General features: G+C 45.5%; 1 protein-coding gene across 1 annotated transcript in view; it reads right to left on the reverse strand.

Moving 5' to 3' along the window:
* Positions 1-11,827, reverse strand: part of TMC5 (transmembrane channel like 5) — a 37,821-nt gene extending 25,994 nt beyond the window's left edge. Inside the window, exons 1-4 of the mRNA XM_022552264.2 lie at positions 10,652-11,827; positions 8,507-8,679; positions 5,321-5,410; positions 879-978 (exon numbers count right to left, since the gene is read on the reverse strand). Of these exons, the coding sequence (XP_022407972.2) occupies positions 879-978; positions 5,321-5,410; positions 8,507-8,679; positions 10,652-11,436 (1,148 nt within the window). The 5' untranslated portion in view covers positions 11,437-11,827. The remainder of the gene's footprint in view (positions 1-878; positions 979-5,320; positions 5,411-8,506; positions 8,680-10,651) is intronic.
* Between the last annotated feature and the right edge of the window lie 968 nt (positions 11,828-12,795).

Genomic DNA, 12,795 nt, shown 5'->3' on the forward strand with positions numbered 1-12,795 from the left:
TGTGCTCCCCGACCCCGGCACCTTGTGGCTTGCAGGATCTTAGCTCCCTGACAAGGGACTGAACCTGGGTCGAAGCAGTGAAACCACCCGACTCCTAACCACTGGACCACCAGGGAACTCCCTCCCCTCACCACCCCCCCACCTTTTTTTTTTTTAAACAGTAGTTTGAGATTTACAGAGAAGTTACAAAAAGAGAACAGAAAATTCCCATCTGCTACTCACCATTTCCCCCCTTTAATATCTTACATTTCCATGGTAGGTCTGTCACAACTAAGAAACCAACACTGGTGTCTAACTTTTACCTAAACTCCAGACTACTCCGATTTTACTAGTTTTTTCACAGGTGTCCATTGTCTATTCCAGGACCCATGCAGGAAACCACATTGCATTAATTGTCATGTCTCTTTAGAACACTTCAGCCTGCAACCGTTTCTCAGACTTCCCTTCTTTTTGATGACCTTGACAGTTTTGAGGAATACTCCTCAGGTACTTTGAAGAATGTCCCTCGATTGGGGTTTGCCTGATTATTTTGTCTGGTTAGACTAGGGTTGCTGGTTTTAGGAGAGAGTACCACAGAGGGGAACTCCTTCTGGTCACATGACTTTCCCTGGGAATGTTAACCTTGACCACCTGGTAGTATTAGCCTGACTTCACCCCTGGGAAGCTACTTCCCCCTTTGCATGCTCTGCGCTCAGGAAGAAGGTCACTAAGCACAGCCCACACTCCAGGCAACCAACACAGACTGTGTGGAATTCTTCGGTAGGGAGATTATCTCTTTTCTTGCATTTATTTATTTCTTATCTTTCCAACATGGGACAAAAGTAGAAGATTGAGGTTTCCATGAAATCTGGGCAAGAAGAACAGCTTTTGGTCCATACCTAAGGTTCCTTTTCTCTTCCATGGTCCTTGGTTGATTCCTGATGGCTTTAATTCTGTCTCTAGATGTCATGGGTATCAGAGATGCGATTAACTTTTGTCCTGCAGGAAAAAAAATGGAGTTTAATTTTTTTCTCCTTTAACAGAATAATAGCATTTGAAAATATGGTGCTGAAGATAGAGCATGTTTTTATAAGAGCACAAAGAAAGAAGAATGTATGTACTCAGTGATCCCCAAAGCCACAAATAAAAACAAGAAGACGGCACGTACGCGTGTGAAATCTCAAAGCCAAAGCAAATTTGCACGCAATTCTAATTCAGTGCTTTCCTTTTTCCCATGACAAGGAACAGTCAGCAAAGCTGATGAGACCCAGGATGTTCGGTCGGCCTGGCTCTCCTCCCTCTGTAATTTCCCCATGGCTTTCTCTTGCTCCCTGCACTCCAGGCCCAAGCATCTTCTTGACTCTTCTGGACTATTGTCTTGTGTTCCTCCATCCGCTGGAAGATAAGGACTCCCCTCTCCTCTCCCAAGAACTCAAATTCCCACTTTGCGTCAGCGTGGCAGATACTGTTGGTCATCTATCCCGCAGTCAGCTCTCCTTTTTGACGGAATCCCAGTCTGGTTCAGAAATCTACGGCCCTGTCTCCCATGGCCCTGGGCTTCTGCAGGGTGGGACCCATCTCCAGGCACAGGGGACAGATCCCAGTGAATCCAAGCCTATCTTGATGGTCCCAGCCCCCTTGCAGGTGACCTGTTCAGGCCCAGGCATGTGACACGTTGGCCAATGTTCTGTGAGGGGTGGTCTGCTGAGGAGTTTCTTGGAAAAGGTTTCTTCCCTCTCAAAAAACAAGACTCAAAAAACACGGAAGACCCTTCTCGCTCTGGGTGGTGTTGTGTCTGCGTGTGACACCTGGCACTGCTGCCCCGCCTCCAGTAGCAGTGGAGGGGCAGCTGGGGGGCCCGCCGGGGCGGTGGCCGGGAGCGGGCTGGCTCCTGGCCCTGTTAGGGAGCTGCTCGGAACTCCTCGTTTCAGTGACATAGCTGAGGTGGAGGGAGAGTGCCCAGAAGAGGGCCACCAAATCACTCGGCTGAAGACGAGGAATTTGAGTGTCTCCTGAGAGGGAAGTGGGAGTAGACAGAAAGGAAGAAAGGCGAAGGAGGGAAGAGGAAGAAACCTGGTTTCACGGCGGACTTGACAAAAGAGGCATCCCTTGTTGCCAAATCCAGAGTGGAGAGCGATACCACCAAAGCAGGACAGGATGGTGGTTAAGGTGTCAGGCTTGGGAATCAGGCAGACCTGCATTTGACCCCAGATCTGCCACATCATTTAACTTCCCTGAGCCTCAGGGTCCTCATCAAGCAAATGGAAATGACAGGCATGCCTGTCTCACGGGTGTGGAGCGTGGCAAGTAAATAAAACTAAACTCGGTGGATAACAAAAAGGCAGAACACTGGGCACATGAAACGAGCTTGATCAAGGTAAACTCCTTCTTTGGTATCAGACATTCTCAAAGTGACCCCTTCCGCAGTCCCGAGCATCCTCAGGTCATCTACCAAACCTTCACCCTCCTCGAAGTCTTAAAACCAAAACCCTGTGGGCAACTTGGAAGGTGCTCTTCCCGTTCTAACTCCTCTGCCCCCGGGTCTCACTACCTTGGATGCTCTCATGTGAAGTACAAGGGGCGTCTAAGCCCATGCTTTCTGAGCTACGAAGGGTCTGGGGAAACGATTCATTCACAGGTGTTGAAAACCATAAGAACTGCTTGCCCTTTTTGTCGTTCCAATTGCTGAAAATCTGAGAGTCTGTCACATCAATGTCAGAAATGGAGGAGACCAAACTAAAGCTTGAGTTCACCAGTGTCTTTTCTGGAACAATCTGACTTGAAGATGGATGGCTTTGGACCGCAGATGGGACATTCTCAACCTCAACGATGATTTCATTCACTTGGTCACCGGACAGCATCTCTGGCTTCCTCCAAGCCTTACTCTCCACCAGGGTGGGCTTCCCAAGACCTCATACAGCAGTCACACTGGCATTGTGGGGAACCTCCAGGAAAAGTGATGACAACCACAGAGAGCCACCCCCTCCATTCACAATTTTGTTTTGTTTTGTTTTGTATTGTTTTGTTTTGCGGTACGCGGGCCTCTCACTGTTGTGGCCTCTCCCATTGCGGGGGACAGGCTCCGGATGCGCAGGCTCAGCGGCCATGGCTCACGGGCCCAGCCGCTCCGCGGCAGGTGGGATCTTCCCGCACCGGGGCACGAACCCGTGTCCCCTGCATTGGCAGGCGGACTCTCAACCACCGCGCCACCAGGGAAGCCCTAGAGTATGTTATTTAATTTCCGCAATCACCCTACAAAATAAGTACTATAATAAACCCCATTTTATAAGAAAACTGAGGCCCCAAAAGGTAATTTGCTTAAGGTCACAAAACCAGCAAGTAGCAGAGCTAGGGATCAAACCCAGGTCTGTGTGGTCCCAAAGCAGGGCCTTTTAATCACTTCACCCTGGTCCTCTCCTGTAACAAGATGCTGAGGTATCACTCATTCATTCATTCATTCATAAATGAATGAATGTTTATGAGTACCTACTAGGTGCCAGGCACTTCCTAGATGTGGGCATGATACATCAAAGTGACACTCTATCAGGAGACTGTCCACCAATTAATTATAAATGATTTGAGAATCAGAACTGGTACAAAGCAAAATGGTGCAGAAAGCCAGGTTCATCTCTGGGTCCTCTATTTCTTTACTTCTCTCTGCCTCCTGGGGACTCCACCCAGAGGCCCTAAACTTCATGCTGGCCAGAGAGAGCATCTTAGGAGGTTTAAAGGCATTTCTTTTTCCCCAGTAGTTAAAGCCATTCCCTGCTCTCGTGGGAACCAAATGGAGAGCATGACTATTTATATCCCCATGGTTTTCTCTCCCAAGTAGCAACACCTACCCCTTGAAAGATACAGGCCTCCTTGAGAAGGCTCTTAGAGGATGAGGCTACAGGATATCATCCACCCTAGGGGGTCAGAAGGTGAGGGATGGTTTTAAGTCATGGGGCCCCGCAACTTGCGTTGCTACTTAGAGGACGTCTTCGGTTTATTCCTCATTTTTCACAGGTTTGCCTTTAACTTCCAGTATTCCCTGGCCTTCTCCTCTAATGCTTTTTTATTTCTCAGTCTCTGCCTCTGCTCAGACCTTCACCACAGCACACGGTGATCCTTATAGCACTTCCTAACTGATCTCAAAGCCTTCTCCAAAAAAAAAAAAAAAAAGCCTTCTACAATCTGATTACTCCTACCCTCCACTGTCATAATAATTCTATGATTATTCAGAAAAATTTGGCTCAAGGCACTGCCACCTCACCAGCACATGTATTAGGCACGGGATGGACATGTGACCCAGCCTTCTTTCCTATGTAAAAATGATTGGTTCATGTGTAGGTATGTGTCTCAAATGGGGCTGGAGAGAGTCTCCTCAGCACTGACTCACAGGCCTAGAAAGAAAGGAAGACTTTCCATGACATTGCTGAACTGTGTGTGTATCTAGGCCTGCTGCTGTCATGCTCCCTGGCCTGCAGGGAAAGCCTGACTGGTTGAGATGAATGAGGTGAAGCTTAAAGAGAAGCTGCATCAAGCAAAGATGCGAAATAGATGGAGAAAAAGAATCCAGGCGGCCCTGAGCCCCTGGCTTCAGACTCAGAGGCCCTGGTTCCTGTGACTCATACAACAAATATCTCTGAGCACCTAGTATGTGCCAGGCACTGTCCTAGGTGCTGGAAGGTAATTCTACCTTCAATTCTTTGTTTCCCCATATCCTTCCCACCACACAAGCCTTGGGCCTGGGTGGGTTGGGTTTCTGTCACTTGCAACCGGAAGAGTCCTAGTGAAGACACCCTGATATCCAAAAGAGAAAAAACTGCATGTTTAAAAGAAAACCAGGGCTTCCCTGGTGGCGCGGTGGTTAAGAAGCTACCTGCCAATGCAGGGGACATGGGTTCGAGCCCTGGTCCGGGAAGATCCCACGTGTCGCGGAGCAACTAAGCCCGTGCGCCACAACTACTGAACCTGCGCTCTAGAGCCTGCGAGCCACAACTCTGAAGCCCACGTGCCACAACTCTGAAGCCCACGTGCCACAGCTACTGAAGCCTGCGTTACTAGAGCCCGTGCTCCGCAGCAAGTGAGGCCACCGCAATGAGAAGCCCGCACACTGCAACGAGGAGCAGCCCCCGCTCTCCGCAACTAGAGAAAGCCTGCGTGCAGCAGCGAAGACACAACGCAGCCAAAAATAAATAAATAAATAAATAAAATAAAACCCCGTTATGATAAATTAAGGAAGTACTGCATCAGTTACCACACCAGAAGCCAAGAGGAAATGGCAATGTCCGCATTGCCTTGAACACATTCCTTCTTTAGGGTTGATATTTTTGGTCACTGTCCATTTAAGCCTTACCTTGGGGTGACTTGTGCCAATCATGTCCAGACAAGGGTGGGTCTCCATAAGCTTGGCTGAGGCCATTGTCACCCACATAAGCAGGGTTCACTGGAATGAAGAGACAAGAGACAATTAATCCTACCACACTAGATGTTACTGAGCACACAGTGGTCAGTAAGACTTGTTAATGGGTCACAAATCAGAGTTCGAAAAATACTTGTCTGGAGGGGGAGGGATGAATAGATGGAGCTCAGAGGGTTTTCGGACAGTGAAAATACTCTGTGTGATACCACAATGATAGCTATGTGTCATTATATATTGGTCCAAACCCATAGAATGCACAACCCAAGGTGAACCCATTGTAAACTATGGATTTTGGGTGATAATGATGTAATAATGTAGGTTCAATTGTAGCAAATGTCCCACTCTGGTGGGGGACTCTGATAACGGGGGAGGCTATGCACATGTGGGGCAAGGGATATGTGGGAAATTTCTGTTACCTTTCCCTCAATTTTACAGTGAACCTAAAACTTCTGTAAAAAACTAAGTCTTCTAAAAATTGAGTTAAAAAAAAAAAAGCTTTTCTAGGTGATTACAAAGCTTCCTTCTAGTTCTAGCATTTTATGATGACACATGAATAAATTTGAACTTCGGCATGATTTTCTTGGAGACAGAGTCCACTTTCAGCATCTACATGACAGTGTCACATTTCAGTATATTTTTATTCAACTCATGGTAAACAATGAAGGCTAAACTCCTCAACAGAGAAAATGGATCACATTTTGACGGAGATGTACAAAATTATACTGCAGGAGGTTCTGGAACTTCTTGCCAAGGATCAGTTCCTGGCTTTGCTGCTTACTAGCTGTGTGCTCTCTGGCATGTTACTTAACGTCTCTGAGCTTCAGAGTCTGTAAATCAGGGATAATAATAAGACCTTTGCATAGGTTTGTTGGGGAAATTGAATCAGTTAATACGTGTAAAGTGCTTAAAATAATCCTGGAACATAGCAAATTCTTAATATATATTAACTATTGTGGTAAATTAATTGTTTTTCAGCAAATATTACACTTCCTCCACCTTGGAAACCTCCACTGAAGTTGGGCTTGCTCATGTGACTTGCTTTAACCAGTGGAACATGGTAGAAGTGACAGTTTGCTAGTTCCAAGCCAAGGACTCAGAGACATCGTTTGTTTCTGCTTCCAGCTTATGCCATGGGAAGAAAATGGCCCAGGTTAGCTCACTGGGTCAAGAAGGACCCTAGATCTAAATAGAATCTGTGACCTCAAATCAGGCACAGCCAAACCCAGCCTGGTTCAGTCAAACTCCAAGCAAACCCACAGATGTGTGGGTGAGAAATAAATGATGCTTATCCTACAACATTGGGTTTTGGAGTTGTTTGTTATGAAGCATTCCTGTGGCAATAGCCAACTGATACATCCCTTACAGTTGTTGCTATTAATTCAGTTAGCATCGCTCAAGCACCGGCCGTATGCTAGGCACTAGGAAAATCACATAGAGCCTTGGAGGATACATGGATGAAATGGGTTCTCCTTAAGGAGTGCATAGTCTAACAGGATGGCACAGCACTGGACAAGTGAATGCCGGCACAACGACCTTGGTCCTACAAGGAGCCCAGAGAAGGAAGCCACACTTTACGTGACCACTTTTTAAAACAGCTTTCTAATTCCAGCGTTCTATGGAGCTTGGTGGTCAGGAATCCGCATTTGCCCTGATCCTACCCAGAAGTAATGCAGGGTCAGAGAGACTAGATTCTGATACTGGCTCTTTTGATTTAGTAGCTGGGTGACCTTGGACACGTTCCTCTCTGAGCCTCAGTTTTCCCATCTGTAACATGGAGAGCTGTAGTGTCTGTCTGAAAGGTAGCCGCAGATGAAAGAAGACTGTAAAAGTAAAGTGCTTGGCAGGGTTTCCAGGACATGGGAAGCACTCAAAACCTGCTGGGCATTATTAGCTCTGCTTGCATTGGGGTGGAGCAGTATTTCTCAATCTTTTTTTTTTCATTACTGGCCACCTAAGTAACCTTTTTAGACATTTCTTCCTTATTGCCCTCCCCCATGATATTTTCATACCACAGATATACGTATAACTATATACATATACTGTATGCATATCTGCTTTATACATAAAAAAAGGAAGGTTTTTTTGTGGCCTTTCAATAAATTTTCACCCCTTGGGATTGATATGCCCCACTGAGAATGCCTGGCATAAAGGTTCGGAATAGCCCAAGTTAATGCTGTCTATGCAAATGTGTAAGAGTCCGCGTTTTTCTTTAGTGCGTGGCGATGCATCCCACCCCCTCCTCCCTGCCTTCTTCAATCCCTTCCCCACCCACCCCCTCAGGGCTGAGCAGTCTTCCATCTGCACCAACCAACACTTGGGTCCCTCACTCTGTTCATGACTGAACACTCCTTTTTCCAGCTCTCACGGGCTCTGAATTCCTATAACATGGACTTGTGCCATGAGCTGGCTTCTTCTATCAGACAACAAGTCCCTTTTTCCTTCCGGAAGATGAGAACTGGTAGAATCTCCTTTACCTCCTAGAGCTAAACCTTCACACACAGCAGATTCTGAGAACGACGTGATTTTTCACGTATTGTCAGCCTGTTTGCTAATTTTCTTTAGTCTTGATGTGCTGGTGTCACCTACTCACTTAGCCTTTACGAACCGTGAGAACAGAGCTACTTCTAACTCCCTGTGCCCCCAGTAGGTTCCAAAGGTACAAGTGCTGACCATCTGAACACCTGCAGGATGTGCTGAACTAAAGCTGGACACTGGCAGCCACACATACTGAATCTAGTCCACCAGTGGATTTGTCCAGCTCAGGGATTTTATTTATTTATTCAAAAAATTATTTTGGAGCATGTAAAAACCCAGATTTCTGGCTTCTTTAGAAAAATCTGAGGATCTGGCCACACTAAGTCCATCTTCCCACATCACGGCGATGGACTGAACCTGACCGTCAGTCGCCTCACACAGGCACAACCCCTGCCCAACCTGCTTTGATAATTGATGACACTGCTTGTCTTCTCTAGACCCTGAATGCTCAACCCTTGTAAGGTGGGTGTTTGAAGGAGGAGGAATAAACCAATTCTTCTCCTGCTGATCTTTAATGATTGGTCCCAAGCCCACTGAATTTTACTTTCTTCCCAGGATATGATTCTCTTCTTAACAAATGCTTACCATAGCCATTGCCAGGAGCACCTGGCACAGAGGGGCTGTACGGATTTGCCATCTCCCTGGATTTCATTTCAATGCTTTCAGGATAATCTCCATCCTTTCTCCCAAGGATGCCCAAGGGGCTGACACCCTCACGGTGAAATGAGGGCTGGACTGAAGATGCTCTGCTGAGCATTCTGAAATCCCAAAATGATGGATTAATAGTCATCCAATAGCATAGTAAGGATAGTCATCCATCCATCCATCCATCCATCAATTCATTCATCCCACAAACGCTGACTGAATGCCAACCGTGTATTAGGCATGGGCAACGGGGTGAGAATACAAAGTTAAAGACATGGGTCGTCTACCCTCAAGGAACTCTCAATACATTCTGGCCCAGCTTATTAACCACAGCCATAAGCAATTATAATACAAGTAGTAACTGATGAATATAAGAAGACAGGCCCAAGGGGTTCAGAGGAAAGAGAAGAGAATTTGGGCTGGGAGTCTGAGGGAAATCTACATGGAAAAGAGACATCTGAGCTGGGATTGGAAGGATAAATTAATACATAGTTAGGAGGAGGGCATTCCAAGGATGAAGAACAGCACAAATAAACATGTGAGACCAGAAAGGGTTGAATATATAAAAGGAATGCTATGAAAATCAATTAACCTGGAGCAATGATTCTCAATTTTATGTATATACCTATTCCCAGGCCTCACCCCAGACAACTAAATAGACTCTCTGAAGGTTGGACCCAGGCGTTTGTATGATTTTTAAGTCTCCCCAGGTAATCAGATAATTCTAGTCATCAGCCAAGGTCCAGAACCACTGACCTAGAGTACAGGGTTCAGGTAGGGAGAGGATAGCAGAGGTGGGAGGGGGTCAGTCAGGCTGGGCTTTGGCTGGCGTCTTACGTTAGCTCAGCACATCCTCATTCTTCAATGTTCTCACAAGTGAAGTGGTGTAGTCTTTCTCCCAAAGGTTATGAAGAACAATGGAAGATGAGAAACAAGGGAGTGACAAGGTCAAAGGTATATTTTTAATGATGAGCCAGGCAGCGGGGGAGAAGACCAAGGAGGACGCTTTGACATGGTCCTATTAATCCGCCTGTTTAGGTTGTATTTAGCATTATTCCTGTAGGCATTTGACCTCACTGTGCACCCAAATCCCATATCCTTGTTCCTAGAGGCAAATAAAAGCCATTCGTCTTTGTTGAATTCATAAATATTACTAGTAGAAATAGTACATACAAAATAAAACTTGTATTGGTTGAAATTTCACATGGTAAATTTGTTATAGGTTAAGAATAACCTGAAAAATAAATAATCACATCTTGTTGGCAACGTGAACATTAAGAAATTTAACCCAGGAAAAACGTAGTTTGGCAAAACTGTCACCCAAGACTAACACTCGACGACCCAAACCGTACCTGGTAAAATTTGTCAATGACCAAAATTGATGGAAGATTAAAATCTTTTTGACAAAATTTAGATCTATCAAATCTGAACCAGGAAAAATTGGACTTAAAATTAAAAAAAAAAACCTCCTTAGAGGTGAAAACGAATTAATAAAACTTGATGAAAACAACAATGCAAAAGATCAATGAGCCAGATCTACTCTAAACATGAAAAGTGATCAATTCTGACAATAATTTCAGTAAAATAAAGATGAAAGTGGAAAAAAATCAGGAGTGGCTCAATCATCTTGTATAAAAAAACTGAGGAGTTGAATGGATTTCATGGAGTTAGACCTTCAAAAGACTTTCTTGATTAAAATGCCTTCCTGTTGATATAATTCTAGTTAAAATGTATGGGTTCATAAACATTATCTTAATCCTAACCTCATTGGCGAAGTAGCAGTGTCAAAACAGTGGGGATCTAAATGTCTTGCAGGGATTAGACAGGAAGAAATAGGAGACTGGGAAGGATGTTATTTGAGCAAAAAGTGATGAAAGATTATGTTCAGGTAAGGGCTTGAAGCCTCAGGCTGAGAGTCCAAGGACCGGGTATGGTATACAGGTAGGCATGAAAGTTTCACCATAAATTCATGTCATGGAAATAATCATACGTGTCCTTATCCCAAACATTGCCAACCAAGTTCAATTGACTGAATGATCTAGCCTTCATCCTCCATCCCCAGGGGAGGGAGATTCCGGCACTTACTCCCTGGTCATTTCCGGGTTCTCTGAAGAGCCATAATCATGAGGATTCTCAGCACCTGGGTAATCGGGCTGCCCCCAGAACTTTGTAGAGCTCCGATAGTCCTGAGCGCCGGGATAGTCTGGTTCCCCAAAGAAGTTTGGAGAGCTAGATTGATTCTCAGCATCTGGATAATCAGGCACTCCCAGAGTGTCTATGTATGGACTGATTCTGGAACCAGCACGTTCTGGATTCCTTCTGGAGTCTGGATGGTTGGAATTGGCTCTGGGGCCAGCATAGTTAGAGTTGCCCTGAGCTCCAGCGTAGTCTGGCTCTCCCAAGGAGTCAAGATAATCTGGATTTGCTCTGGAGCCTGCGTAGTTTCCACTGCCTCTGGAACCTGCCAGATCAGGATTCCGTTGAGATTCAGAGGAGTCTGGCTCCCTGGATGAGCCTGGGCGATATGGATTGCTCCAAGATCCAGGATAATCTGGCTCTGCCAAAGATTTGGGATTGTCTGGACTTCCGGAACCTGCGGAGTATGGGTTGCTCCTGGTGCCAGGGTAGTAAGGATTCCGCCGAGACCCAGGATAATCTGGTTTTGCCAGAGACCCAGGATAGTCTGGACTTGTTCTGGAGTCTGCAGAGTATGGGTTGCTCCTGGTGCTGGGGTCATCTGAGTTGTTTGGAGGACCTGGCGAATCTTGATAATCCTGAGTTTTCAAATACCCCCGAGTATGGTTCCGAGACCCATAATAGTCAGGGTAATCTGGATCCTCCTCATAAGCATTATTCCTGTAGGGAGACATGTTTACCCTGGAGTATTAAAAGTTTCCTGCCTCTGCAGTTATTCAGGGATCTCTTTCTTTATCTGAAAAACAAAAAGGAAGGAAAGGTCAGAATTTTTTTCCCTTTCTTCCCTGCAAAGATTGATGGTTATTTTCCAGTACCTGTTCTTTTTTCTCTCATAGCTGGGTACACAGCTGCCCAAAATAAAGACTATGTTTCCCAGCCTCCTGTGCATCTAGATACAGCCATGAGAGTGGTCAACGAGATGTGAGCAGAAGTGATATACACAACTTCCAGGTTGTGCTGTTAAAGGGAAGGGGTATTCCTCCCTTTCTCAATCTTCTCACTTCCCGTGAACTGGACTGTGGAAATGATGGGGCGCTTCTTGGCCATGCACACAGGCAGCACCCACCCTAGGGAGAGCAGCAGAACAGCCTGGGCTGTTGATGATTTCACAGATCAGTGCCCAATATCAGCTTGGGCTTTTATGTAAAGAAAGAAATAAACCATTATCTTGTGTAAACCACAGTTTTTTGGATCTGATACTTTTGGCCAAAGTTATATCCTGACCAATACCTTCTGCTGGGGAGGGGAGCAATGAACCAAAAGATTGGAAGAAACAAGGACTTATTGAGCACTTTGATTGCCCTTGTTCTTGGGTTCAAAGCATAAATTACTATGAGCCCACAAAGGAAGAATGGTTAATGGTAACTAGAGGGCTTGGGTAAGGAGACAAGCACTACCATCCCCTCCAGTTTGAAAATATGGTTTTATGAGTTCTATGAACTGTAATCTATAGACACAGCATACTTTCAAATCAGAAGTGATGGGGTTTTAATTTCTAAGTGAACTATCTGTTGTTTTTACTTGTCTTTTACCCATTTCGCCTTCTTTTGGCATCAATGCCCTGATTTTCCTCTGGGCATCTGCTCACGGGTCCGGGAGATTCAGGAAAGGCTGATTGCATTCCTGACGCCAAGGATGGTCACATGACCAGGTCTGGCCAATCAGTGTCCACCATACCCCTGGCCACAGGGTTTGGTTCAGGAATGGGCACATAACCCAAGTCAGTCTTCCAGGACCTTGACGGACTAACTGGGAAAGACGTGCTCTTATTTCACTAAGTTGCTTTGGAGATAGAATATAAGCCTGGAACTTCAGGTGTAGTGTCAGTCAGAACAGCAAAGAAAATAAGTAGGGGAGAAAATTTAAAGAAAGAATTAATAGGATTAGTGGACTGACCTGATATGGGAAGGGTGAGAGCTAAGGAAAAGAAAAGATAAAAAATAGCTCCACAGTTTCAGCCAGCATGATTAGATAAATGGCGATGCTTTTGAAAGAAGGAAGTAGACCATTTTTAAAGTTCAGCCAATGTTTAC

The sequence above is a fragment of the Delphinapterus leucas genome, chromosome 15 (assembly GCF_059928025.1).
Source record: "Delphinapterus leucas isolate spDelLeu-1000000601 "Yukka" chromosome 15, BTC_Dleu_Yukka2, whole genome shotgun sequence".
Classification (NCBI taxonomy): Eukaryota; Metazoa; Chordata; class Mammalia; order Artiodactyla; family Monodontidae; genus Delphinapterus; species Delphinapterus leucas.